Source organism: Mytilus californianus, unplaced genomic scaffold, assembly GCF_021869535.1.
Source record: "Mytilus californianus isolate M0D057914Y unplaced genomic scaffold, xbMytCali1.0.p SCAF_7, whole genome shotgun sequence".
NCBI lineage: Eukaryota > Metazoa > Mollusca > Bivalvia > Mytilida > Mytilidae > Mytilus > Mytilus californianus.
The window spans coordinates 84,506,142-84,530,496 of record NW_026262723.1 but is presented as its reverse complement, the minus strand read 5'-3'; the positions used below and the strand labels follow the sequence as shown (position 1 = coordinate 84,530,496).

Genomic DNA, 24,355 nt, shown 5'->3' with positions numbered 1-24,355 from the left:
CGTAATACTTATCCGAAGAATAGACCATCTTCCGATCGCGTTGATAGGAGGGGCAGAACACGAGTTTTTCCCGATGGGAAAGAGATCTGCAATAATTTTAACACCACAAGGGGATGTGCCAGACCGGGTTGTTCTTTGACTCATATTTGCAGTTCTTGTTTCGCTTTTCATTCTGCCTTTAACTGCAACAAAGGTACTCAAAAGAACAAATCTTCTAGAGGGTCGACAACAATGAACGAAGATAAAAAATGACTAGTAACAATTTCCGTTACCGTTATCCTATAGTCGTTGCAGCCATCTTATTGGGTCATTCATGGACTCCTAAAAGAATCTTATTTCGATGTGACAATGCAGCCAGCGTACATATTGTTAATAAAGGTCGTTCCAGATGTTTATTGATAATGAAACTTATGAGAACTCTTACTTTTTATGCCTGTAAAAATAATTTTTGTTTTCGCGCCGAACACGTTCCTGGAGTTCAGAATAATATCAGTGACTCTCTTTCTGGTTTACATTTAGAGCGTTTCAAGATCCTTGCACCTTTAGCAGACAAAGTACCTCACAAGTGCCCTCCAGTCTCACGAGTAATGTGGCATTAAAGTCTACAGTGTCGGATTTATGGCGACATGTGTTATCAACTAGAACATCTCAGACTTATAAAGTTGGATATCGAGCTTATACTGCATTTCTTGCTAGCAACGGGGTTGTCTGGTTAGGTAAACCCATGCCTCCGATTTCTGATGATATTTTGATTTATTTTTGTCGCACATTGTTACAAAAACTTGAGACTTTTACATACAACCATTAAATTGTACTTATGTGGAATTCGGTTTTATTATATCCAAAGTAACTGTGACCATCCGTGTGATTATACAAATGAATCGACACTCCATAGACTCAATATGGTAATGCGCGCCGTCAAACGTATACAAGGAGAGCATAATCCAAAACCACGTCTTCCTATTAATTTTCAGGTACTTGGGAGAATTTGCAAGTCTCTTAGAGCAGGTTTTTTCTCTACCTTTACTGATTGTATGTTAGAAACAGCTTGTACAGTAGCCTTTTTTGGATTTCTTAGATGTGGTGAATTTACAATTTCAAAACATTTTGATTCTACTGTAAATCTAAGTGTAACGGATGTTGAGATTCTCGATTCTTATGCTATTCTACACCTTAAAACCTCAAAGACAGATCCTTTTCGTAAAGGTGTCAGTATACAGCTTCACAAATCCGATAATACCATTTGTCCTTTCTCTGCTGTTCAAAAGTATATCGAAATCAGGAAGGGTAGAGAAGCATCTTTTTGTTTTTCAGATCCATTGTTTGTCAAAGAGAATGGTAGCGCTTTAGACAGGGACTTTTTCATCAGAAGTCTAAGACATGTACTAGATATTTGTAGGTACAACTCAAGCTTTTACTATGGTCATTCCTTTAGAATTGGTGCCAGTACATCGGCAGGATCTGTTAATATTCAAGATCATCTTATCAAAACACTTGGTCCGTGGACATCAGACAGTTATTGTCGTTATATTCGTATTTCCAAGGACACGATTCGAAAAGCACAGAAGTCTTTGACATTGTCTAATAATATCTGAGTCATATTTGATATGTGGACATTATCGAACTTGAATGTATGAATATCGTTTAGCAGAAGAAACAATGTATTTTAACTTTAAGCCTTATCTATAGTGACAATTATTTGAATTCGAATTAACCGATTTCATAGAATATTCAGCCGTTCGAAGAGTTGCAGTTTTCCCCCTGATACATGTGGACTTATATTTTACTGTAATTTACGGAACTTGCATCATTGAGTTTTTGTCGAGAAATGCGTATTTCAATTTAGAGCCTGCAGGGAACGTGAAAAGTAATACATGTGAACTTTATAGTTTTCTTAATATTCAGCCATGTGACGAGTTGCTGTTTTATTTTTCTAGATACATTCAAACTTTACAGTTATGTTATTGTGCATCATATTTTGTGTATTCAGTTTGTTTTTCTCTCTCTCTTACATTTTCACCACATGCGACTTGAAGGCTCCCTTTATACCCCCTTTTGAATTCCACCTCACTTAATATCTTACAACTTGGGGGATTACTCAGCTCATATATATATTTTTGTTCTCATATATAATCTGAGCAATGGCCATTCATTGCATTTTTTATCACTGGTCAGTCTTTTAAATGACAATTTTTTAACTCCCAAGTTCTATCATCTTACAACTCACTTTTCATTAGTAAAACTACAGTTAAAAGGACAGGTCACGTCGAATTTCCTGTCAACCACTGTTTCGCAAGCATCAATAGTTCGCGCAAACTACGCTTTACAACAGCTCAGGATTCAGGAAATTCGACGGAAAAATATTTTCAAAATTAGCTGAGATGATTTCCCAATGGTAATACTATATTATTTCAATTTTTTGTAATAAATTTTATATTTCTTTTATATTTATCAGTTTTTTCTGTTGAAATTATTCGTTTTCAGTCAGGCATTTTGTCTCTGTTATAGCACCACCAGTCACTTTATTACAAACAACATTACTTAACTTGGTACAGGTCATTAAGGTTAAATACAAGTGTATACTAGTTGTAACCTTCAGACGATAATCAATGAGTTCTTAACTATGTCACAACGTAGTTAATTTATGGTATACCTTCTTGGATAAACGTTGTGGTTATAAATGTTAAATTATTTGAATATATAGCATATAATTCGGTTTATAATTGTTTCGACAGCTGCATTTTATTGCTCGTTTGAGAAGTTCTTCTCTTAATGATCCATAACGACTTTCGGGTGTTTGTTTTTGTTTCTGTGTCTCGTCGAGAATTTATAGCTTAGCAGTCAGATAGCGGTCAGATCATAGCCGTTAAAATAAGTATTATTGAAATTAATTTGATAGATAACGCTGTCTTCTTGTTTCGATCAGTTTCGTTAGCAGATCTTGTCTAACCAAAAATATTCCCACCAGCCTGTCCCCTGTCAGCCAGCCTTCATTCTGCATATGACGGGGAGATCTCAGCTACGCAGCAATACCTCTGCACTGCCATTCATTGCATTTTTTATCACTGGTCAGTCTTTTAAATGACAATATTTATCCCCCAAGTTCTATCAACTTACAACTCACATTTCATTAGTAATACTACAGTTGATAGAACAGGTCACGTCGAATTTCCTGTCAACAACTGTTTCGCAAGCATCAATAGTTCGCATATGAGAAGCGTAAACACAATTAACGTAAACATTGTATTAACGATATAACTATTTTAGAAGGTCACATTTACAACAGACTTTTTGAAAAAGTAATTCTTGTAATAGTCTTTTGCAACCAACTTAATAAAATCTGAATGTATCAACAGAACAACAGAACAATAAGCCCAAAATAACGCACAAAGACATATCAATATATGTTGTTAACTTAGGGGCTTTCTTCCTGCGGACTGACATTTTAACTACAAATATACATTTGATATAGTTTTGGTTTGCAAGTTTGGCTGTACATGTACCTGTAGAAAACTTATTTCAAACGGAATAGCACATCCTGAATTTTACGGTGATGTTGTTAATCGAGCCCGGAAATTTAGATACGATCATGGGTAAACTTATCAATCCTTTAAATAAACTTATTCTAAAAGGTTACCAATTCAACACTGTAATTAAATCTTTGAATATTGTTTTTATTGGTATACATATTGTAAATTAAAACCATACTAAATATTACACATATGTAATTTCACGGTTCAACAATCTGTCGATACCTTTATTTTGGCATTGCACAAGGTCATGTTTTTCTCTGACTGTTAATGAGTCTTTACACTAAATTCATTGGATGTTGGATGTGTACTGATTGATATTTTAGTCTTAGATACATGATTATTTTTTATTAGTTGTTATTGGCTTTGAAATAGCTGTCAGTAACTACGAGTACTCTCAGACCTGTACTTCGTGTATTTTTGTTGTTACGGATGAGGGATGGATATATACCCTGCCACGTCCTGTCTGTGTTTTTGTTTGATGTTTTTCTTTGTATTGATCTGATGAGTTCAGCCTTTTTCAACTGATTTTTATAGTTTGTTCTTATGTTGTGCTGTTGCACCACTGTCCCAGGTTAAGGGGAGGGTTGAGCGCTCACAAACATGTGTAACCCCGCCACATTCTTTATGTGCCCGTCCGAAGCAGGAGCATGTAGTTCAGTGGTTGACGTTGGTTCATGTCTGTCATATTTGTTTTTCGTAAATTGTTTTGTTATAAATTAGGCTGTTAGTCTTCTTCTCAATTGAATTGTTTCAGATTTTTCATATCGGGGCCTTTTGTAGCCGACTATATGGTATGGGTTTTTCTCATTGTTGAAAGGCGTACGTTTACCTATAATTGCTTAAATCCACTTCATTTGAACTTTGGTGGATAGTTGTCTCATTGACAATCATATCACATTGCCGTATTTTTATATATAGACTTCAGATAGCAGTCTTATAATTTGTTTTTTTTTAAATTTCACAAAAAACTCCAATAGCCTGCTAAACTCATTGTCTACTGTTTTTATCTAATGAAAATTGTGACATTATTAGATTATAACTAAGTTTACATGATCATTGCGCTCCATGAAGCGGCGGAGATAATCAACAAATGTTTTGTTATTCGTCGCCCATGAATCTGCCATAAGGATAAATATCAAAATTCCAAAACCTACATGCGTTTTCGTCTTCAAAATAATTATCAGTAACACTCGAATAAAATCAAATTTGAAGTTGAAAAGCACTGAGGTATTAAGATACCCCTCGAACCTTAAAAGGGTGATTTCTCTGGTCAGTTTCTTTAGAGGCAGTGTGCAACCAACAGTTATGTGTACCTTGCATATATATACCGCCTGATATTTCTTTATAAGATCAAATTATCATGTGAAAGTTACACATTGTGTGTTGATTTATGGATGAATAATGAGCGTAGTTTGACCCAAATTGTATCAAGTCATTTGTTCTTTATTGTTTTTCTCTGTATTCTGTGCTTCTGATCAAATTGGTTGTACGAAACGGAAAAAAGAGCTCAAATCATGACACAATTTTTCTACGCGCTATTAACAGGACCCAAATGCAAAGACATAATTCTATGTTCAAGTTGAAGACGACCCTATCATCGGTTTTGGAGGAATTAATAGATTTAGAAAACAGTTCACCTGTATACTGCAGGCACAGATGAGATAACAGAACAAACCGACAGTTGTGGAAAAATTAACGAGAGGTCACTGCATACAGAAAAGATATCAAGGAATTAGAGTAAGACAACAATTGAATAGCAGTAAATTTCTGAAGATTTTGTTAAGATATAGGATTTTCTTTTAAAAAAATGTACACGTGTTTTATTATAAATATTAGCCGTGCAAGTATATGAAACTTTTTCAACTAAATTTGAAGTGTCATATGATTTTAATTTCATCAGCTGTACGGCAATATATATAGATTCTTACATTGGTACCGGGGTTCGGACATTAAAATTCGATAATTTAACTATCTCGATTTGATAAAATCCGATAATCATCGAGTAAGTATGTAAGAATCTGTTTCTCTAATGATTATCAAATAATGTTTTTATTTTTGATCAACGAAAATATCCTTCGACTGACTTCCACTTTCCTGATTTCCACGTCATACAAATAAAAAAATGTCAATTATCCAGAGAGCCGATAAAGGTTATGACCTCATCGACAACCTCACGTTGATTAAATTTGTTTTAAACAATGTGTCCAGAAAGGGTTAAAAAAATTAGAGAAAACGTATATAACTCATCGCAATTGTTATAACAGTAAATATATCAAAAAAATTTCTTCCCAAATCTGTAGGCATGGGACAACCAGTATTCAGCGGCCAGTTCATCATTCATTAATTTGTAAGCTATCGTCAGTAGTATGAACGTAGTAAGCCGTTCTCTATAGAAACCTGGAATACGACTTTCTCGGTTTGAAATTATAATATCCCGTATAGCTCGATCTCTTCTTGTTATTTTCCCGGTTCTATTGAAAATGACAAAGTGCAGAAATTGTGTGAATATCACAGGATGGACTCTCCAACATTGGAATCCAGTATCTATTAAGAATTCTTCTAACAGCCACGAAGAAGTTGGTGTTTGATATATTAAATCCATGCATAAGTTCTTCGTACTTTGTAAAAACGATTGACGTGTGTACCATTTTGTTCCAGCTTTAACAGCAAAATATCTCATCATCTCCATATTGTCGACAAAGGTTAGTAACTGTTTATTTTCTTTCGAACACTTTTGCAAGATTTTTTCTATGAGGTGTAGTGCAATACCATATTGTTTAATTTTGCAAAAATACATTGCTACCAGTGACCAGCCAGCTATTGCGTCTGAATTTGTACCAATTATTAAACGTGACATGATGTTTTTGTGAGATACATACCTTTCTTTGTTATTTTGTGAGTCTAAACTTAACCTTTCGGCATATATTTGATTTGCATAGCAAACTGCTAATAAATAAATCCCTTTAGGAAAGTATGATTGATTCTGTTTTAGCAGTCGACGCAAAGACTTTGATAGGATTGCACGAATTTGTTTTAGAGTAGATGATTTTAATGTTAAGCGAAAGAGCTTAAGAAATGAGAGAATTGCAATCTTCTTTTCCACAAATGTTGTGTCTGATGTAGAATACCTTCGCAGCTGATGAAAATGAAAAGTTTTAAATGCGTCACCATAGTGAGTGCTGCGTAATACAAGGGTTAAAAGGTTTTTTATTGCGTTTTCTAAAATCATTCTGGATGCATCATTTAGTATCCCATCGAACAGATTATTCTCTGGTATAAAATAATGCGGACAGAAACCATACCTTAACCAGTACATGAGACGCTTTTGAAGTTCATGAAAACATGCAAGAATATTGTTAGGATTCCACTCTTTTTGTGATTGCTCTTCGCTGAGCCAAAACAATGTCGTTTTAATGAAATATGAGCAAATAAGTTTTCCAAATGGCAAGAACGCCATCAAATCTTTCTTGATGTACTTGAAAAATACATAACACAATACTTGTGTATGATTCCACGAATGAATCAGTTCTCTCTCTGCCAATGAGAACGAAAGACGCCATTCAGCGGAATCATCTTCTGGTGATATGCACGGCCCATGAATACGGACATTTTTATCCCGATAATTGCTCATGAAATACTCTTTAAACCGCCTGTTTGATACAACGGGACCGTTAACGGATTCGACTCCCCAGACACTATTCAAATCCTCCGAAAAACGACTTCCAGGTGGAATAATCAAATGTGCAAATCCTGGATAAGAGTTTTCTGTATTACAAATTAATGAAGGTTTTGAGTCATCGACTATATAACCAACGGCATACACGACGATTTGTTCCAGGATAGTCATGATATCATAATCACAGTCTGGTATATGCACTCCCTCTGCTCGGCTACCACTACTGACATTTGTATACTGACAACTTACTTTCGTACAATCATCTAATACTGCATAAAGTAGGCGCGTTCCATCAACAGCATCGGATGATCCACAAACATGACACAAAAGCTGGTATAACAAAAATGACGAACGTTTTGTCTCTTGTGTTTTACCAGCTGCAAAATCTGTAAAAAATACAAAAATGTGAGACTTAAATAATAATGATTTCCTGAGACGAATTTAGGGGGGGGGGGGGGGGGGGGCGCAGGCCGTCAGTGATACCCCTTATGATGCTTCATATATGATAAATGCTTAAACTTTGTACAAGTATCACTCCTAACGATAGGATGCCCCTATTTTCAAAATCCTGGATCCTCACCGGGGGAACTGCATAATAAACTAATAGTTTTCTTCGTTCCTTTTTAAATTGTTTGTCTTTTTTCGAAATTTCCAATTATTAGAAGTCCATTCATATATATTCCTAAAATCATGGTTTTAAAATCTGATAGAAACTAACTATTGAATACGTTTTAAACGGAAAAAAAATTGATAGACCAAGATCACCTTCAAATTCAGTTCGTTAGTTTTACATTTATAATGTCGCAGGTAATGTAAAATATTGCTGTTTCTTTTCCATAAAAAATTCATATGTTAGGCGCTGAAATAAACGGGATTGTGAACGCTCAAGTCGATGTTTACTTTACTTTGTTTTAAAAGTTTTCTGAATTGCTTTTGTTCTGTTTCAAAAAATCAGTTTTTGGTTATACTTTAAAGCAGCTTTTCAAACAAAGTGTGGTCAAAACAGCTTTTATTCAGAAAGTGTACCACACCACCTATACAAAAATACTGTTTTTGACCAATTCACAAGAGTATTACATCGGAAAGTACAGTTTTGGCATAATTTATCCATTATTTAGCGTGCATGCCTAGTTTTCGTAAAAAAATATACAAACTGCTTTAAAATGCTAATGCCTGGGGTAATTCGGCTGCAAGTGTGACTGAGAACGTTTCTTATCGGAATAACAAACACTTTATTTGTGACTTTAACCAGATTGGGCGATTACTATCATGTCAATATGATAACGATGTGCTCTCAAAAATATGCAGACACTATGAAGCATGTTTCACTCGCCAGTTTTGTGCAAACTAAACACTCCAAACGACGTAGGTTTTAACACCCGGTTTTAGACGTACCTGTGAGAAATTTCAGCATTTGACTTGATTGTTGGCGAAGCTGTTGTGAACAAACATGCCTTTCTTCTGATAGTTTGTGTTCTAAGACAGATAACAAAGTACAATTCCACTTTTCGTCCGTCTCTTCGAATTCACCAAGGTATTGAAACATTTTTTGTTGAGTATGTTCATCCGCACAAATGGTAAATGTTGAAGAGGAATGTGGAATGGTAAACAGACCAAAACGGAAAAGCACATCACTGGCTTCGTTGATATATGCCTTGAGTGACATCTGAAAAAATAAATAAACACTTTGAATTTACTTCCATGTTTGAAAAAAAGTATAATTGTTTCTCTCTCCCGTGTGGGTTTATCTATTATGCTTTATATGCCGACCAATATTTACATAAACATTCTTTGACATAACCATTTACAAACAATCGGTATTCAACTGCGATTTATCAATTGATATGAAATTTTCGTACATGTTTATTAATTGTTTATCATTATTATAACAAATAAGACACAAACAAACAAAAGACATACCAGTCTTCAACAATAGACAGGTGTCTATACAATATGTCTTACTCTAAATCGTCTTAAAATGTTGTGAACGCATTTAGATAAAAACAAATAAAGATTCGCCTCAATATACAATGATTCAACTAACAAAAATAACATATGACTTAAGACAACTATTGACGATGTACCACCTGAATTTGTGAGTGTGTGTTTTGTACCCCACCATATTCAATTTGTGCCTGTCTCAAGCATGGAGCCTTTTATGCAGTTGATGTCTAACGTTTATTACTATAATATAAAATATGCCGTTTTTTTCTTCGTGATAACATTACCGTGAAAATTTTAATGCAAGATATCATTTTCAATCAAATTCGTGTAAGTGGAATCATACCTTATACAATAAATCTTTATATTTGGCAACTTAACTTTTGAAAACACAGAAAACACTCAGTTGACTATTTTTAACATTAACGATTTGAAGATAGATGGTTTGAAAGAAAGGACATAAGGTATAGTATATATACACTCTCAATAGTTTTATGAAATTCTAGAGAAAAAAAAAAGATGAGACCCTTTAGTTTTTTTTTTTAAATTTATTTCTGTATTGCGCGTATCTAAACATGATATACTAGTAGCTGTTTTATTTTACTTACTTTTTAATAATGAACTGTTTTCTGCGTCCAAATTATAATAAATGTGAAAGTGTGAAAACACAATCCTAGCTGTGACACAAACATACCGATATCTTTTTTTATTCATATTTAATTCATGTTTCATAGATGTTTTTTCATGTTATTGTGTTTTCGTACTCAACAATTCATTTACTTGTCAACTACAGGGAAGCAAGGCAATCGTAATAAGATCTGCCAAGGGGCAACATACGGCATTCGAGTTTGAATTGGACTGAAACGCAAAGATTAAACAGAGTTAAGAAAACCGTGATGTTTGTACGTCATATACAAGGAAGCAGAAGTCTATATTTCGTAGAAATGTCCGAAAACACTGAAATGATAACTATAAACATGTCCAATATGGGTCGGTTTCCATTTATTATCTTATCGTGTCATGCACTATTTTGACGTATTAATTTCTTCGCGATCACATTTCAGATAAAAGGGTAGATAGGTAGATATGTAGTTAACTAGAAATGCTTCTCAATTATAAAGGAAGAATTTGTTTGGATGACCTACGGAGCTCCTGAAAGTCGTTGATTTGATTCAATACGTGTCATAATTACCGATCCCTATTGAACGTCTTTCTTTGAAATATAAATGTTTATTTTGCCTTACTGTTATCTTTTAATAAATTGTTTTTTTATACTTTACGGAATAATGTCAAATTTTGATTGGTTAATACACGGGAGACATTTTACTATATCCCATGGCTCAGCGGGAGACATTTTTTTTAATGTCCTCCTCTCGCGCTGAACTGTCAAAAATAGATCATTTAGAAGGCAATGAATTGAATTGACATCAATAATTTTTAAGACTAAGCTCATTTTCGACGTTTCGCCCATTGGCATTTTTTCAACATTAAAAAATATGTCTTGCTTCACTTTTGTTACTTTTCTAATTACTTTAATGTTCTTAAAGTCATAATTTATTACTATAAAAGAAAAAATTTAAGGATAATAATGAAAGAACATTCAGTATGATAAATCAAATAACAGATAGCCGAGAGAGTGACAGAGCAGATTGTCAACCTTGGCTTCGCCTCAGTTGAAAATGTATTCTCTGTTGTTAGGAAAACATTTCCAAGTTCAATGAAATACCTTAATATCTGTTAAAAAATAAGTCTTTCGTCCGGTGTATTCATGCATGTTTATGTGTATTGCTTTATTCTTGATGCCCATGAAAGCAAAACGAAAAATTGCTACAACATATTATAAAACCATTGAAAAATATGGCTATGTCATATTCAAATGATACAGCTTTTTGTGTTTCCGTAGGTTTTATGTGTCAATAGGGTTTCAGAACCTCAAACACACTTGCACGTCAAAGATTTACCGATGACAGCGCGTCATCTCGGGACAATTTCTACCGAAGTATAAATAGGTTGTTTTTTCTTAATGTACGGTTGGAAATATTTCATTCATGTTCCGAACGATCATATGACAACAATGAGTAATATTTCCGGGATGAAGAACAGTAAATTTGGACTGCCATTAGAACAAGAGTGTTTGATAGGGATCGAAATTGTGCCTTCGAACAGGATCCATCAGTAAGTTGTTGCGAGGTGTTTCGTAATGTACAGAACGAGTTGAAACATCGGATTTAATGCCCCTATTTTGATCACACAGCACAGCCAAAATAACGCCCCTGGGTCCTATTGCCGGATAGTATATTTCTAAATAATTGTTAACACGTTCGCGGCTTCTTGTTTCAAATTTCAACGAAAGTTTAATGGAAATTAAACCAAATTTACCCGTAGAATATTTGACAGATTTCGTAGATGAAACGCATTAATCGAATTCGGAAGCGTATGCTCAATAGGAAACTTTGTTCTATTTTACATGAAGTTGACTGTTTTTAAAGATTATTACTTACTTTTGTATTTTTCTATAAACAACTTTTTATATAATGGCGTAAAATTTGTAAAGAATTAGATAGAGTTATTACGCGAATCTTGGTTAGATTAAAAGTTTAAAGTTTTTATCCTTCAAATTTTCATTGATAATCAATATAGAATACTAGTATATAAAAATAAAATTTCTCTAAGGTATAACAATTGTAGAATATGAAAAAATATAAAAATCTTTCTTAATTTCTCTTGTGAAATCTAGACACATAAGTTCTGTACATGCATGCTAAAGCATTTGATTGTTTTTTTTATTAACGATTTGATACATAATACATGATAACAAAATTGTGAAAACATGTGTCGAATCCAGTCGTCAATGGATTTTTGTTTCTGTTTTCATTTTCTAGTAAATAGACAAAGTCAAATTGTTCAGTCTTCAAGAACGAACAAAACCAATACCGTATGGTAAGCTATAAAAGGCATGAAAAATTAAGTCGACTTTTTACCTCGAAATACATTTTGTCGCGACACAAGATTTAATGAAAAAAAGAAAAATCAATTTTGGATCATATCATTTAAATGACAGAAGATAATTCAATACAAAATACTATATAGTTCGCACTTAAATTATGTGGTGTACCCGGAAGTTATTTAACATGTCATAAATATCGATTGCGTACTTATCTAACAGCTCCTGTAAGTTGATTTTCTTCTAATTTCTCTCCTATTCTTAGTTAATTGACAATACTTTTTAATAGTTTAGTATACTATTTAACATTTTTACTATTTTATATTTCTAATGTCAACTTTTTATAATAACCTCCGTTTTTTGGGTATTATATAGTACACTATCTATTTTGAACCCAAAAGAAATTTATCATATGAAGCAAGGGATTTAGGACCACCCTCCTCAAGCCCCTAGGGTGAAAAGACGGGGGAGGGGTGTTGATGTAGAGATTGATGAAAAGTTTGAGCTTGAAACCATTCATAATTTCTCAAAAAGTATAATAAGATACGTGATTACACACGTTTACACCGTTTGTTTGAGACCTTTCAATATTGGGACGTTTATTCCAAAGGTAAGAAACGTGACGTTTAAAAATAGTAAATGTAGATCCATATCTCATTATTATATCATTTATCTTTAAAAAATGAATTATATGTATATGTATATACGACACAATCAGGACATAATATATATAAATGAGCTACACTAACAGGTTTTTAGATTATCATAACACTGTAAATCATTATATATCCTTAAGATCTTCCATATATTTTCAATTCTATATAAGACACTTGAATAGTTTGTGATTTATTGATATAGTTTTCAATATCTTGTATAAATGTATTTTGAGACCTTTGTGCGTAGTTTGAAAATAGATTGATATACATTAACTAAAGTAGTGTCAGCTTGATTTCTAGTCTGTATCAGTCAGTCATGAACGTTAAATGAGTAATTTATGTAGAATTTTCAATAGAGAATAATAAATGTACTAAACATCTCAAAGAATACATTGGTTAGCTAATTGTATCGGTAAACTAAGGAATGTACTTATTCCATTGCATTTACAAATACACACACATACGCATGTGTAGAAAAAAATATATTATATTTCATTAAAGATTCCTTTATAATCATGTCTTTAAAATTTTCAGACGAAATGGAGAAAGCTTTTCTTAAGTATATCTACAGAAGGCATTGTAAGTTTGACGAACATTCAGAAGTAGTAAATGAGATAGAAAAAACCGTTCAAAGTATAGTGGAAAAAGTTTTGGCAAGAGTTGCAAAGAAGACACCTGTTCTTGAGATTTCTAAAACCGTAAGTGGTGGAAGTTTCTATGAGCAAACAAAAGTTGGAGCCCCTGATGAATTTGATTACATAGTTATCGTCAAACTTTTATCTCTACCAGGAGCAGTCAAATTGGAGGGATGATGTACACCATGGTACAAGAAAATACACATCACAAGTGATGCAGACAAGTACAAAGACTATTTGGAGTCAGAGGATAAATTAAGCATGGAACTAATGGCCAGAAAATTTTGGGGAAGCTTATTGGTTCAATGTCAAAATGAAGTCATTTCCGAAACGTTTAAATATGGGACGATAAGGACGAAAGGATGCAAATCTCGTAAACTCCTGTTAGGATACATAAAGCATGAACGACTGGAAACACTTCAAGTGAACTACGATGAAAATCAAGTTTCCGATAGCAAAGAGCTAGTTCATTTACCTCACATGGAAATTGGAGTAGATCTAATGATTGCTATTGATTATCCAAACATTGCAGACGTCATTTCGCAAGAAGGTTTTCCTTCATAATGGATTGATCTAGTGAGAAAAAAAGGATGTCAACTGGTTGCCAAAAGTTGCCAATCATTTAATCCATGCTCCATCTGTTGGCATATATCCCTAGCTACCTCTGAATCGAGTCTAATGAGGGAAATGGATGCAAAACATAAAAAATGCTATCAAGTTTTGAAATACCTTATGATAAGGGAGGTAACGTTTCCCGGAAAATGCGCAAATTTATCATCATACATGTTAAAAAATGCTTTTATGTTTCATGTTTATGGTAAAACCAATTGTCCAAAGGACGAAAATTTATGTATTTATGCAGTGTTAGATTATATAGCAAACAGTTAGTTCTCAAATGTCATGATTGCTATTTTTTCATTCAACAGTTATATATCACATGAAGAATAAACAGAATAAACTAATTATGCAGTTAGTTAATATGCAGGAACCATAATTATGAAGTAGTTGCTTATTTGGCTTCTAGACGATTAACCCAGTGGTCTACCAAGACAGTTTGATTGTATATAATATATGTAACAATGCAGGTAGTAAAAAGATGCCGAACGAACTTTATTCATTCTAATACCTTAAAGTGTAACAGTTTAAACAATAATGCCAACGCATAAATGAAGTTTTTATTCTATCAATAACAAAGTAAATTTACTAAAATGGCTTTACATTTATCCTCTATTATCATTCAAATGCTCTCCCGAATTTCGTCCAATTCCTTAAATATTCATGATACGGCGCTTCGTCAAGTTGGTTACTTATTCCTTATTCCTTATTCGTTCCCTATTCGTTACTTATTCCTTATTCGTTACCTATTCGTAACTTATTCCTTATTCCTAACCTTTTCATTATTCGTTTGTAATACGTGAAATAACCCTACTAGCGCGTATGTACTCGTTTCAGCGCTCGACTGATATCCTGTTACTTATTCGCCACTTATTCGTTCCTTATTCACTTTTTATACGTTGCATCTTTTTAATGCTTTCATTGGAGTAAGTAACATGGAATCAGTCGAGCGCTGAAACGGATACATACGCGCGAATAGGGTTATTTCACGTCTACAAACCCATTGCTAACAACAACAAAACAAAAAAAGGAAAGACATGAAAAGAAAGCATTAAAAGGTGCAACGTTTAAAAAGCGAATAAGGAACGAATAAGTAATGAATTAGTAACAGGGTATCAGTCAAGCACCAAAACCGGTACATACGCGCTTATAGGGTTATTCCACTTGTACGATCCCAGAACTAACAGCAGAGACAAGAAAATAGAAGAAAGGAAAGCATTAAAAAGAAACAACATATAAAAAGCGTATAAGGAACGAATAAGTAGCGAATAAATAACAGAGGATAGTCAAGCGCTGAACCAGGTCTATACGCGCTAATAGGTATATTTGACGTCTACAAATAAACAGAAGTATACCGGTGTTCAAATGTCATCAATCGATTGAGAGAAAACAAATCCGGGTTACAAACTAAAACCGAGGGAAACACATCAACTATAAGAGGAAAACAAAGGAACAACAGGAACACTGAAGTGCAACAAAAACAAACGCTAACATACATAGAAACGAACTAGTTGATAACCACTGCCATATTCCTGACTTGGTACAGGACATTTAAAGAAAAAATGGTGGGTTGAACCTGGTTTAATGGCTAGCCAAACCTCCCGCTTTATGACAATGTTAAAAAATATCGCTAAAATGACAACACTACGTGACAGAAATACAGCACAAACACACACAAGAACATTCATCACAGAGAAACACACAAACAAATAATATAATAGTCGACTCAACATGCAAACCGCAGAACAACAACGAACATATTCCATCAACGACAAACAGCACAGGTTATCACAAACAATGACGCGCTTACGTAACTATCATGCAATCTCGAACTTATACAATTATTTTCACAATACTCGCCCAAACAATTTTCATGACAATGATGGTATTGAAAGGCAATTTTATAATTATTTGGACTACTAACGATAAGACATAAAACATTATTCAACCGAAACCATAACAGAAACTTCAAAAATAAATACATGAATGTTGGATGTACAGAATACCGAGACACGTCGTATAGCAATGGAAATTCACACTCGGTATACCAGTCATATTCGGGAATAGGTCACGTTCGGTACTTAGCAGACAGACGACATAGATGTTAAACCACAATCTAAGACGTGGTAAAAATGTCATTAGTTAGTTTAGACACAGACACATCGTACAGATCAACCAATTCGTGATGGTATCAATACAATTTACGGAGTGTCATTTTTAATCTTTCCTCCTCATAACTCTGTTGGAGCAGTTTCTGCGTAAGGAGCACACTCCTGTATATGAAGTCAGTATAGTATGAACATGCACGAGCATAACGTATCAATTGAGATATGTAAACACCATATGACGGAGCAGAGGGTATGTTACTGCTGAGAAATGGGAAATTGATAATTTGGAAATTGAAATTATCCCGTTTGTCATTGATATTAATGTGAAGTCGTCCATCTGTGTCAATATTGAGGAAAAGATCAAGGTATGAAGCAGTCCTTCTTGTATCAGTAGTATCCTTAATTTCAAGTTCACTGGGATATATGAGATGCAAGTTCTGACTGAAATATGGGTTATTCAGTGATAGGACATCATCAATATATCTGAAAGTAAAATGAAACAATTTTTCAAGGTGCTTTTTCTTTTTGTCTTTTAGAAGGTTCTGAATGAATTCTGCTTCATACGAGTACAAAAACAAGTCGGCCAGAAGGGGTGCACAATTAGTACCCTTTTGAATACCGAATGTCTGTTGAAATATCAATCCTCCAAACTCAACAAATATATTGTCGATTAAAAAGTCCAGCATTTTGATAATATCATCTTCACTGTATTTTCTGATAGAATCAGTGTGGTTCTTCACACAATAAGAATTATTATAACCCAAAACAAGAAATTTATATCTACGATTCCCATTTTTATAGAAAAAGCTCTGTTTAATGAGATGGTGAAGTCGATCTTTCAATTGAGCATGGGGAATAGTAGTGTAAAGCGTAGAAAAATCAAAGGTCTTAATGTTGCTGCAAAATTGCAGAGATTGTGATCTGAGATTTAGCAGTAGATCTTTAGAATTTTTGAGAATCCACATCTGATTGACACCACTGGTTGAATATATCTCGTCACAATATTTTTAAAGGCCATCTTTTACTGTAGAAAGAATAGTAGTCAACACTTTGGAAAGATGTTTAGTCGAACATCTTGATGATCCAGCTAAGTATCGTTCTTTATACGGAGTTTTGTGAAGTTTTGGTATCCAGTATAATGACGGTAGATTTTCTTCGTTTTCTTTGATGTTAATACCAAATGAAAGAAGGACAGATTTGTGATTTTGTAAAATATCATCCTTTGTAAATGATGTTAAAGAATATGTAGGATTACGAGTTGTGCTGTTTATTCCAAGCTCTTTTGTGAGACATTGCAAATAATGGTTTTTACATACGAAGAACTTAGCTTGTATATCATTTAAATTATTTATGCCTGCATCTGTTGCAGCACATTTCCTTCTAATCATATGATGAAAGGCTCCAGCTCTAACCATCTGGTCAAGAGATTTGGTTGACATAGCAAATAAATCTTTTACTAATTGACAATTTTCTTCACTGGCATTGTCATTTTCTAAATGACCCAACAAAGTGCCCAAAGCTAGTTGCATATAAGAAATAGAAATAATTCCCATTCTGGAAGCTACCTGTCCAGAATAGGATAGCTTCTCAATTTGTTTCACAGGTTGAGAAAATAACTGTTTTTGCTTGTCCCAAGATTTGAATGTTTTATTAGCATGAACACGTTTTATCATAGGTTCTAGCATATCATCTAAACTTGGCACTTGTAACACCGGTAAAGATTTCTCATGTACAGGAAAACATGATCTATACCAAACATTCAGGATGTTGAGTTCTCCAAGAATAAGATAAAATCTTAACTTAAAAATAATCTAAAATTAAACCTACTGACTCATCACTATTGTCACCTGGTAAATCATCCTTAAAAATCTTAGCTAGTCTATCAACTTTATTGTTGCATGTAGTATTAGTGTTAATGTTACCTGAAGAATTTTCATCAACAGTAGAATTATTACGTACACTTGAATCTACGTATTTACTAAACCTGTCAGTTTTCTTAGAATTAATGTTTTTATCAAGTAAATGACTACTCACTGATTGAGTATCACTCTCTTCCTGATCTGAAATCAGACCCAACAGATCTCGTCTCTCTCGACGATTTACTTGTAAAGATATTTCTGAGCGTTGATCAAAATCTCTTACAATTCTTGGACTACCTAAATCTTCATTTAAGTTAGGTTCCAACTGAATTAATGGTCTACGCTCCCTCTGTACAGGGCCGTTATCCATTCTCGTAACATCGTTCTCCTGCGTGGCTGACCCACCAGTATGAGAACTATCTGCACTTTTTTTTAGCTGCCTGAAGCAAGCCAAAAAGTTTATCAAACCGCTTTTCAAAGCTTTCTTCTATGCTGAAAAGGCTTCATTTCAAGTTCCGCCGTCTTGGATGAACGTTTCTTAGACTTACTTGTTGATTTGTTGCCGGTTCTGGCCATTTTGGTATCACGAATTTGGTTACCTGTACCTCCGGTAATACCGACAGAATCACTTTTTAATTCTTCTTCGGATATTCTATTCGTCTCTTCCATATTCAAAAAGTTATATATTCATAGTCAAACGACAAATTTAATGCGGCAGTAAAACTTTTACTGACCGAAAGCGAAGTGAACGTGTTTTGTACACGCCGAAAGATAAACTGAAGCATGAACCACACGGATGATCTGGGTTAGGTAATGTTTGAATCAAGATCATCTGTGTGTTTGCGAATTATGAACGTAGTAAAGAAAGTTAATCCAAAAGTATGTTTCTGACTGGTAAGTATAAATAATTGAAATAAAATTCCATTATATTAACAACGATGTGTGAACAAGACAAACAGACATAATAGGTAAAAATGTCAAAAAAAGGGGTACAGCAGTAAACATTGTGATATAATCTTAATCACTATAAAACAAACAAATTTGTCAACGAAGAAAAACAAAAAGGCATATAGACAAAGCATATTAGCAAAAAACGAAAGACAAGAATACAAAAATTTACCATAGCACAATAACACAATGACAGGATGAACAAGTACCGAGCCACGTCAAAACGATATTACAAAAAATAAACTAAACAGTTAAAGTTATAATTTATAAAGACAAATAAAAGAATACTATAACACGTTATTAATATGATAAACAACGTCAGTACCTAGAATCTATACTTCAAGACCATCGCGTATTCTTTGTGAAGTTGATACGGAATATGTGTACTTTTTTTACTGTGAGCTATCAAGATTTGTTTCATTGTAGTCGTATTGTAGTCCATTGTTTTAGTTGCGATGGTCTACAAATGACTCATCAGTGACACTCGAATAATAAAAGTAAATAAGGCCAAATAAAGTACAAAGCTGGAGAGCTTAGAAGACCCGAAATTTTGAAAAGGATTTGCCAAATACAGCTTACAAAAAACTACCATTAAACTCTAGTGACAATGTTTGTTTTCGGATATGCACGAGAGCTCAAAATGGTAAAGGAACACCCTAGGTGCACAATGTGGATTTTAATGTGTGATATAGTGTTTGAAAAGCTGTATTTGGATATTTCTTGTATGGCTTTATTGTGTTCAGTTGTAGTAGTCATATCTCATTTCAGGGTGGCATACAAAATCGCAAATACTCATGTAGAATTTCCCCAGTTACATAGTGTTTAAACATGCGAGGCAATTTCTGAGAAAAAGCCTTGTAAAAGTTTTCTCCTAGTTCTATGCTAAACTGTTTTTATTGGTTTGGGGGGATCTTGAATTTAGATTGGCAACAAAAACTCGGTATGATTGCCTATGAGACAACCACTCACAAGAGACCAAAATGACACAGAAATTAACAACTATAGGTCACCGTACGGCCCACAACAATGAGCAAATCCCATACCGCATAGTCAGCTATAAAAGGACCCGAAATAACAAATATAAAACAATTGAAACGAGAAAACTAACGGCCTAATTTATGTACAAAATAATGAACGAAAAACAAATATGTAACACAGCAACAAACGACAACCACTGAATTACAGGCTCCTGACTTGGGACAGACACATACATAATATGGCGGGGTTAAACATGTTAGCGGGCGCCCAACCCTCCCCTAACCTGAGAACAGATCTGAGAGTACTCGCAGTTACTGACAGCTGGTTCAAAGCCAATAACAACTAATAAAAAAATCATGCATCTAAGAATAAATTATCAATCAGTACACCTCCAACATCCAATGGATTTAGTGTAAAGATGTCATGAACAGTCAGAGAAAAACATGACCTTGTGCAATGCCAAGATACAAGTATTGACAGATTGTAGAGCCATGCATATGAATATGTATATTACAATAATATTCTTTTGCTTATAATTTACTGATAACAAATCAATATTAATACCAATAAAAACAATATTCAAAGATCTAATTACAGTGTTGTATTAGTAACCTATTAGAATAAGTTTTTAAGGTTATCTATGGATCATTTCTACAATATTATCAATAAATATGCAAAGAAATTCATCAGAAGATCTTTGCAATTCCAGGTAATCAGAATACATTTTAACCCTTGCAACCATTTTCAGATTCAGATCCACATAAAAAATATAATTTGATGAAGTACCTTAAAATATGAAAATTCATGCTAATTTTGATTCTAGTCGACAGAAAAATTATATGTGAAAACTTTTCAGACAGTTTATGAAAAGTAATGAGAATACCTCACATGACCCTTTAGGTTGAAGAGCTTGTTCATTTACCTTACATGGAAATTGAGGTAGACCTAATGATTGCAATCGATTATCCAAAGACAACAAATGTCATTTCGGAACCAGGTTTTCCTTCAGAATGGAGTGATCTTGTAAGAAAAAAAGTATGTATATTGGTTGCCAAAAGCAGCCATGCATTTAACCCATGCTCCACCTGTTGTCGTGTAGCCCTTGCTATTTCTGAATCGAGTCTAACAAAGAAAATACATGAGTAGATCCAGGACATAGAAATTTGCTACCAAGTTTTAAAATTGTTCGAACGTTTACAGGAATTATTTGATGTCAAACTGGGTAAAAAGTAAAATAACAAAAATAACGAACTCCAAGGAAAAGTCCAGATCGAAAGTCCCTTATCAAATGGCAAAATCAAAAGCTCAAACACATCAAACGAATGGAAAACAACTGTCATATTCCTGACTTAGTATAGGCATTTCCTTATGTAGAAAATAATGGATTCAACCTGGTTTTATAGCTAGCTAAACCTCTCACTTGTATTACAGTCGCATAAAATTCCATTATATTGACAACAATGGGTGAACAAAACAAACAGACATAAAAAGTCAAAATGTCAAAAATAGGGGTACAGCAGTCAACATTGTGGTAATTTAGTGTCGGAAAAAATGTGGATATACTATGATTATCAATCAATTATAGAATTCGATTAATTTTCATATTTTTACTACGTAATGAAGCGAGTCAATGATACTTATAGGTTTCATAACGAGTGAGAATGGGATATCGCTTGATATCAACTCGAGTTATTTAATTTCAATATAATAATAAACGAGCCTTCGGCGAGTTTATTATTACTATTTAAATTAAATAACGAGAGTTGATATCAAGCGATATCCAATTTTCACAAGTTGTTAAACCTATTTCTCTTATGGTCAACACTCTCAATGTGTGAAAGTAAAAATTACTCGAAATGTTGATCTAGTCTTTTGCACATTCCAGTATGACGTCATATGTCCTTTTCCGGTGTCAAACTTTAACATAAGACATTTTAAGACTTTTTGTACGCTTTAGAATGTAATAAAATTTGACAAAAAGAAGATTGTCAGGTGAAATGTGTGAGTGTTTTGTATATTTTTGAAGAAATCACAATGTCCGTTGCCATAGAAGAAATGTACATCGTCTTAACCTTTGAAAGTCATCATTGACCTTACGAATAACCAATGGAAAAGCCGTAATATCGTCTTGTGATGCTGGATAAGCCAATCAAATTAACGCAGATTTTCGTATCACTTTTTCGTATCACACTCCGTGCAGTGGGATACGAGAAATATCTATTCATGCAAGAAATAGATAACAGGTCACAACCATAAGAGAAATGTAAATACAATCCTAAATAACAATATGAAGAAATAAAATTCAGTTGCGTACTCATAAATGTGATGACAACTAGTCTTTCTTTCAACGATATATCGAATGAAAAATAAACAGAATAAATAAAGCATGCACTTAGTTCATATGATTATACAGTATCACACGACATATAATTAAGAAGAAATTTCATTACTTCTTTGGCGTTCCAAACTTTTGACCGCGAACATTTTGTGTCTTTCAACTTTAGAACATAACCCTTTTGTAATACTTTAACATTTAGGAAGTCAAATGTATAAAATAATCTGAGATATAAAAAAACAATGAGACTCAACAAAACAGTACAAATTAAACGGATCAAATAACGGGATGTCCGTTACCGAGATGTTTTGGAACTAGAAATTTAAGACAAAATATTGAGGGTTGAAACAATCGTCCACTCGCACTTTATGCAAAACACGAAACAAACGAGGTGGTTGGAGAAATTTGAAATGGATTCAAAAGGTGGTTTTATCCTAGTGGTCTCCCAAGATATGATAAATGTAACAATAAAGGTAACAAAACGATGCTGGACGAACGTCTTTTATTATACATTTCATAAAATATAACTAAAGAATCCACCCATTGGATAAATGAAATCTGTATTTTACCAAAAACAAAGTAAGGTGTCACAATCGGTTTACTTTTATAAACTATTATAATTCAAATGCCAGGAAAAATTTAATAGCATTTAACGATCCATCATTTTTCCTCCAATATCTGCATAAATGCGGATTCCAATAATCAGCGGACTTATCATCATGAGTAGCCTTATAAATCTTTGCTAATATTGCATATGTAATAGCTCTTCCCTTCCAATCTCCTAGAAAACAATTTTCGCGACACTGTTTTATAATGTCGCATATTGCTTTTCCCCTGAGAGAGATCTTGTCATTTGTATTATAACACATAAATCGCAGAACATGGGCGTATATGATTGGCGGAATCGTATAAAAGTTAAAGCCAAATTTTGGCAATAGTTCTTCAGAGTTCATAGGAGAACCAGGTATAACATAAATCATATCAACACAATGCATTTTCGTGTAATTCAGAAATGACAACTTATAATTCCAATTGGTATAGGCCACTTTTTCTAAATAGGTCATCATAACGTCTTCATGGTATCCGTCAGCAATTAACATTTTATCTTCTATCGATTTCGCAAGAATCACGTCAATTATTTTAAGAACGCATAGAGGCTTGCCTTTTTCATAGAAATATGAAGCTAACAATAACCAACCAGCGATGGCGTCGACATTTGTTCCAATAAGTAAATGCGCCATACACTGCCTGTTAATCAAGTACATTCTTTTGTTTTCTTTGCAAAATTCAGTTTGAAGACGATGTGTAAAAACCTGATTTGCATAGCAAAACAGCAGCAAGTACACACCTTTAGTAAAATAAGAAAACTTATTATGTAATAGTCTGAATAAAGCCTTGTACAATTTACCGCTACTCTGAGTTAAAGTGCACATGGACAAACTCCTACGTATTATTTTAAGTAATATGAAAATAGATTTACTTTTCTCAATAAACGGGGTGTTTAATTCTTTAAAATGGTTAAAATCTGTAAACTTGAAATTGGAACACATGTTTCCGTAGTGGATACTTTGACATAATAATGGAACTATGTTATGCAATAATGTTTCTAGTATGATTTTCCTTTCGTCAGTTAGTACACCTTCGAATAGATTGTTTTCTGCTATAAAGTAATGAGGACAATACTCGTATCTTACCCAATATAATAGACGTCTCTGAAGTTCGTGAATGCACTGAACGAAATTTTCTGGAATCCACATATTCTTATCTAACTCTTCACATAACCAAAATAAAGTAGTCTTTATAAAGTATGAACATAAGAATGTTTCTTTAAAAACATCTTTTTTAAAGTACTTTAACACTGTGAGGCACAACAGTTGTACATAGTTAAATGAATGAATCAGATCTCTTTCTTGTAATGAGAATGATATTCGCCATTCGAAAGAACAATCCTGAGTTGAGCCGAATTTGCTGCCAATCGGTACTAGCAATATTCCATGGCTGACAGAATTCAATATAACATCAGATGGTGGCCATATTGATGATCTATTTCTTATCAACCACGACTCAGCAACATCTGGCCATAACAAAGCTCGGAAGCAAAATAAATGGTCAACTGTTCCATGTGAG

General features: G+C 33.7%; 1 protein-coding gene and 1 long non-coding RNA gene across 2 annotated transcripts; one reads left to right on the top strand and one right to left on the bottom strand.

The window, feature by feature from the left end:
- Window positions 1–5,560: 5,560 nt before the first annotated feature.
- On the bottom strand, window positions 5,561–9,906 carry LOC127707710 (uncharacterized). The gene is made up of 3 exons (XM_052212401.1): window positions 9,759–9,906; window positions 8,605–8,875; window positions 5,561–7,595 (listed from the first exon to the last, which is right to left on the bottom strand). Exons 2-3 carry the CDS (start codon window positions 8,873–8,875, stop codon window positions 5,806–5,808), a joined length of 2,061 nt encoding a protein of 686 aa, XP_052068361.1. The 5' UTR covers window positions 9,759–9,906; the 3' UTR covers window positions 5,561–5,805.
- Window positions 9,907–12,255: 2,349 nt separating this feature from the next.
- On the top strand, window positions 12,256–14,347 carry LOC127707750 (uncharacterized). Its single transcript, XR_007984990.1, has 2 exons — window positions 12,256–12,321; window positions 13,285–14,347. It is a non-coding gene; the product is annotated as an uncharacterized LOC127707750 (long non-coding RNA).
- Window positions 14,348–24,355: the final 10,008 nt, after the last annotated feature.

What these genes read in the sequence shown, in the direction of transcription:
- LOC127707710 (XM_052212401.1), bottom strand. Translation starts at nt 8,875, where the DNA reads ATGTCACTCAAGGCATATATCAACGAAGCCAGTGATGTGCTTTTCCGT. An exon ending in AATGCTGAAATTTCTCACAG is followed by an intron (nt 7,596 to 8,604) that starts GTACGTCTAAAA and finishes TATTTTTTACAG; the next exon opens with ATTTTGCAGCTGGTAAAACA.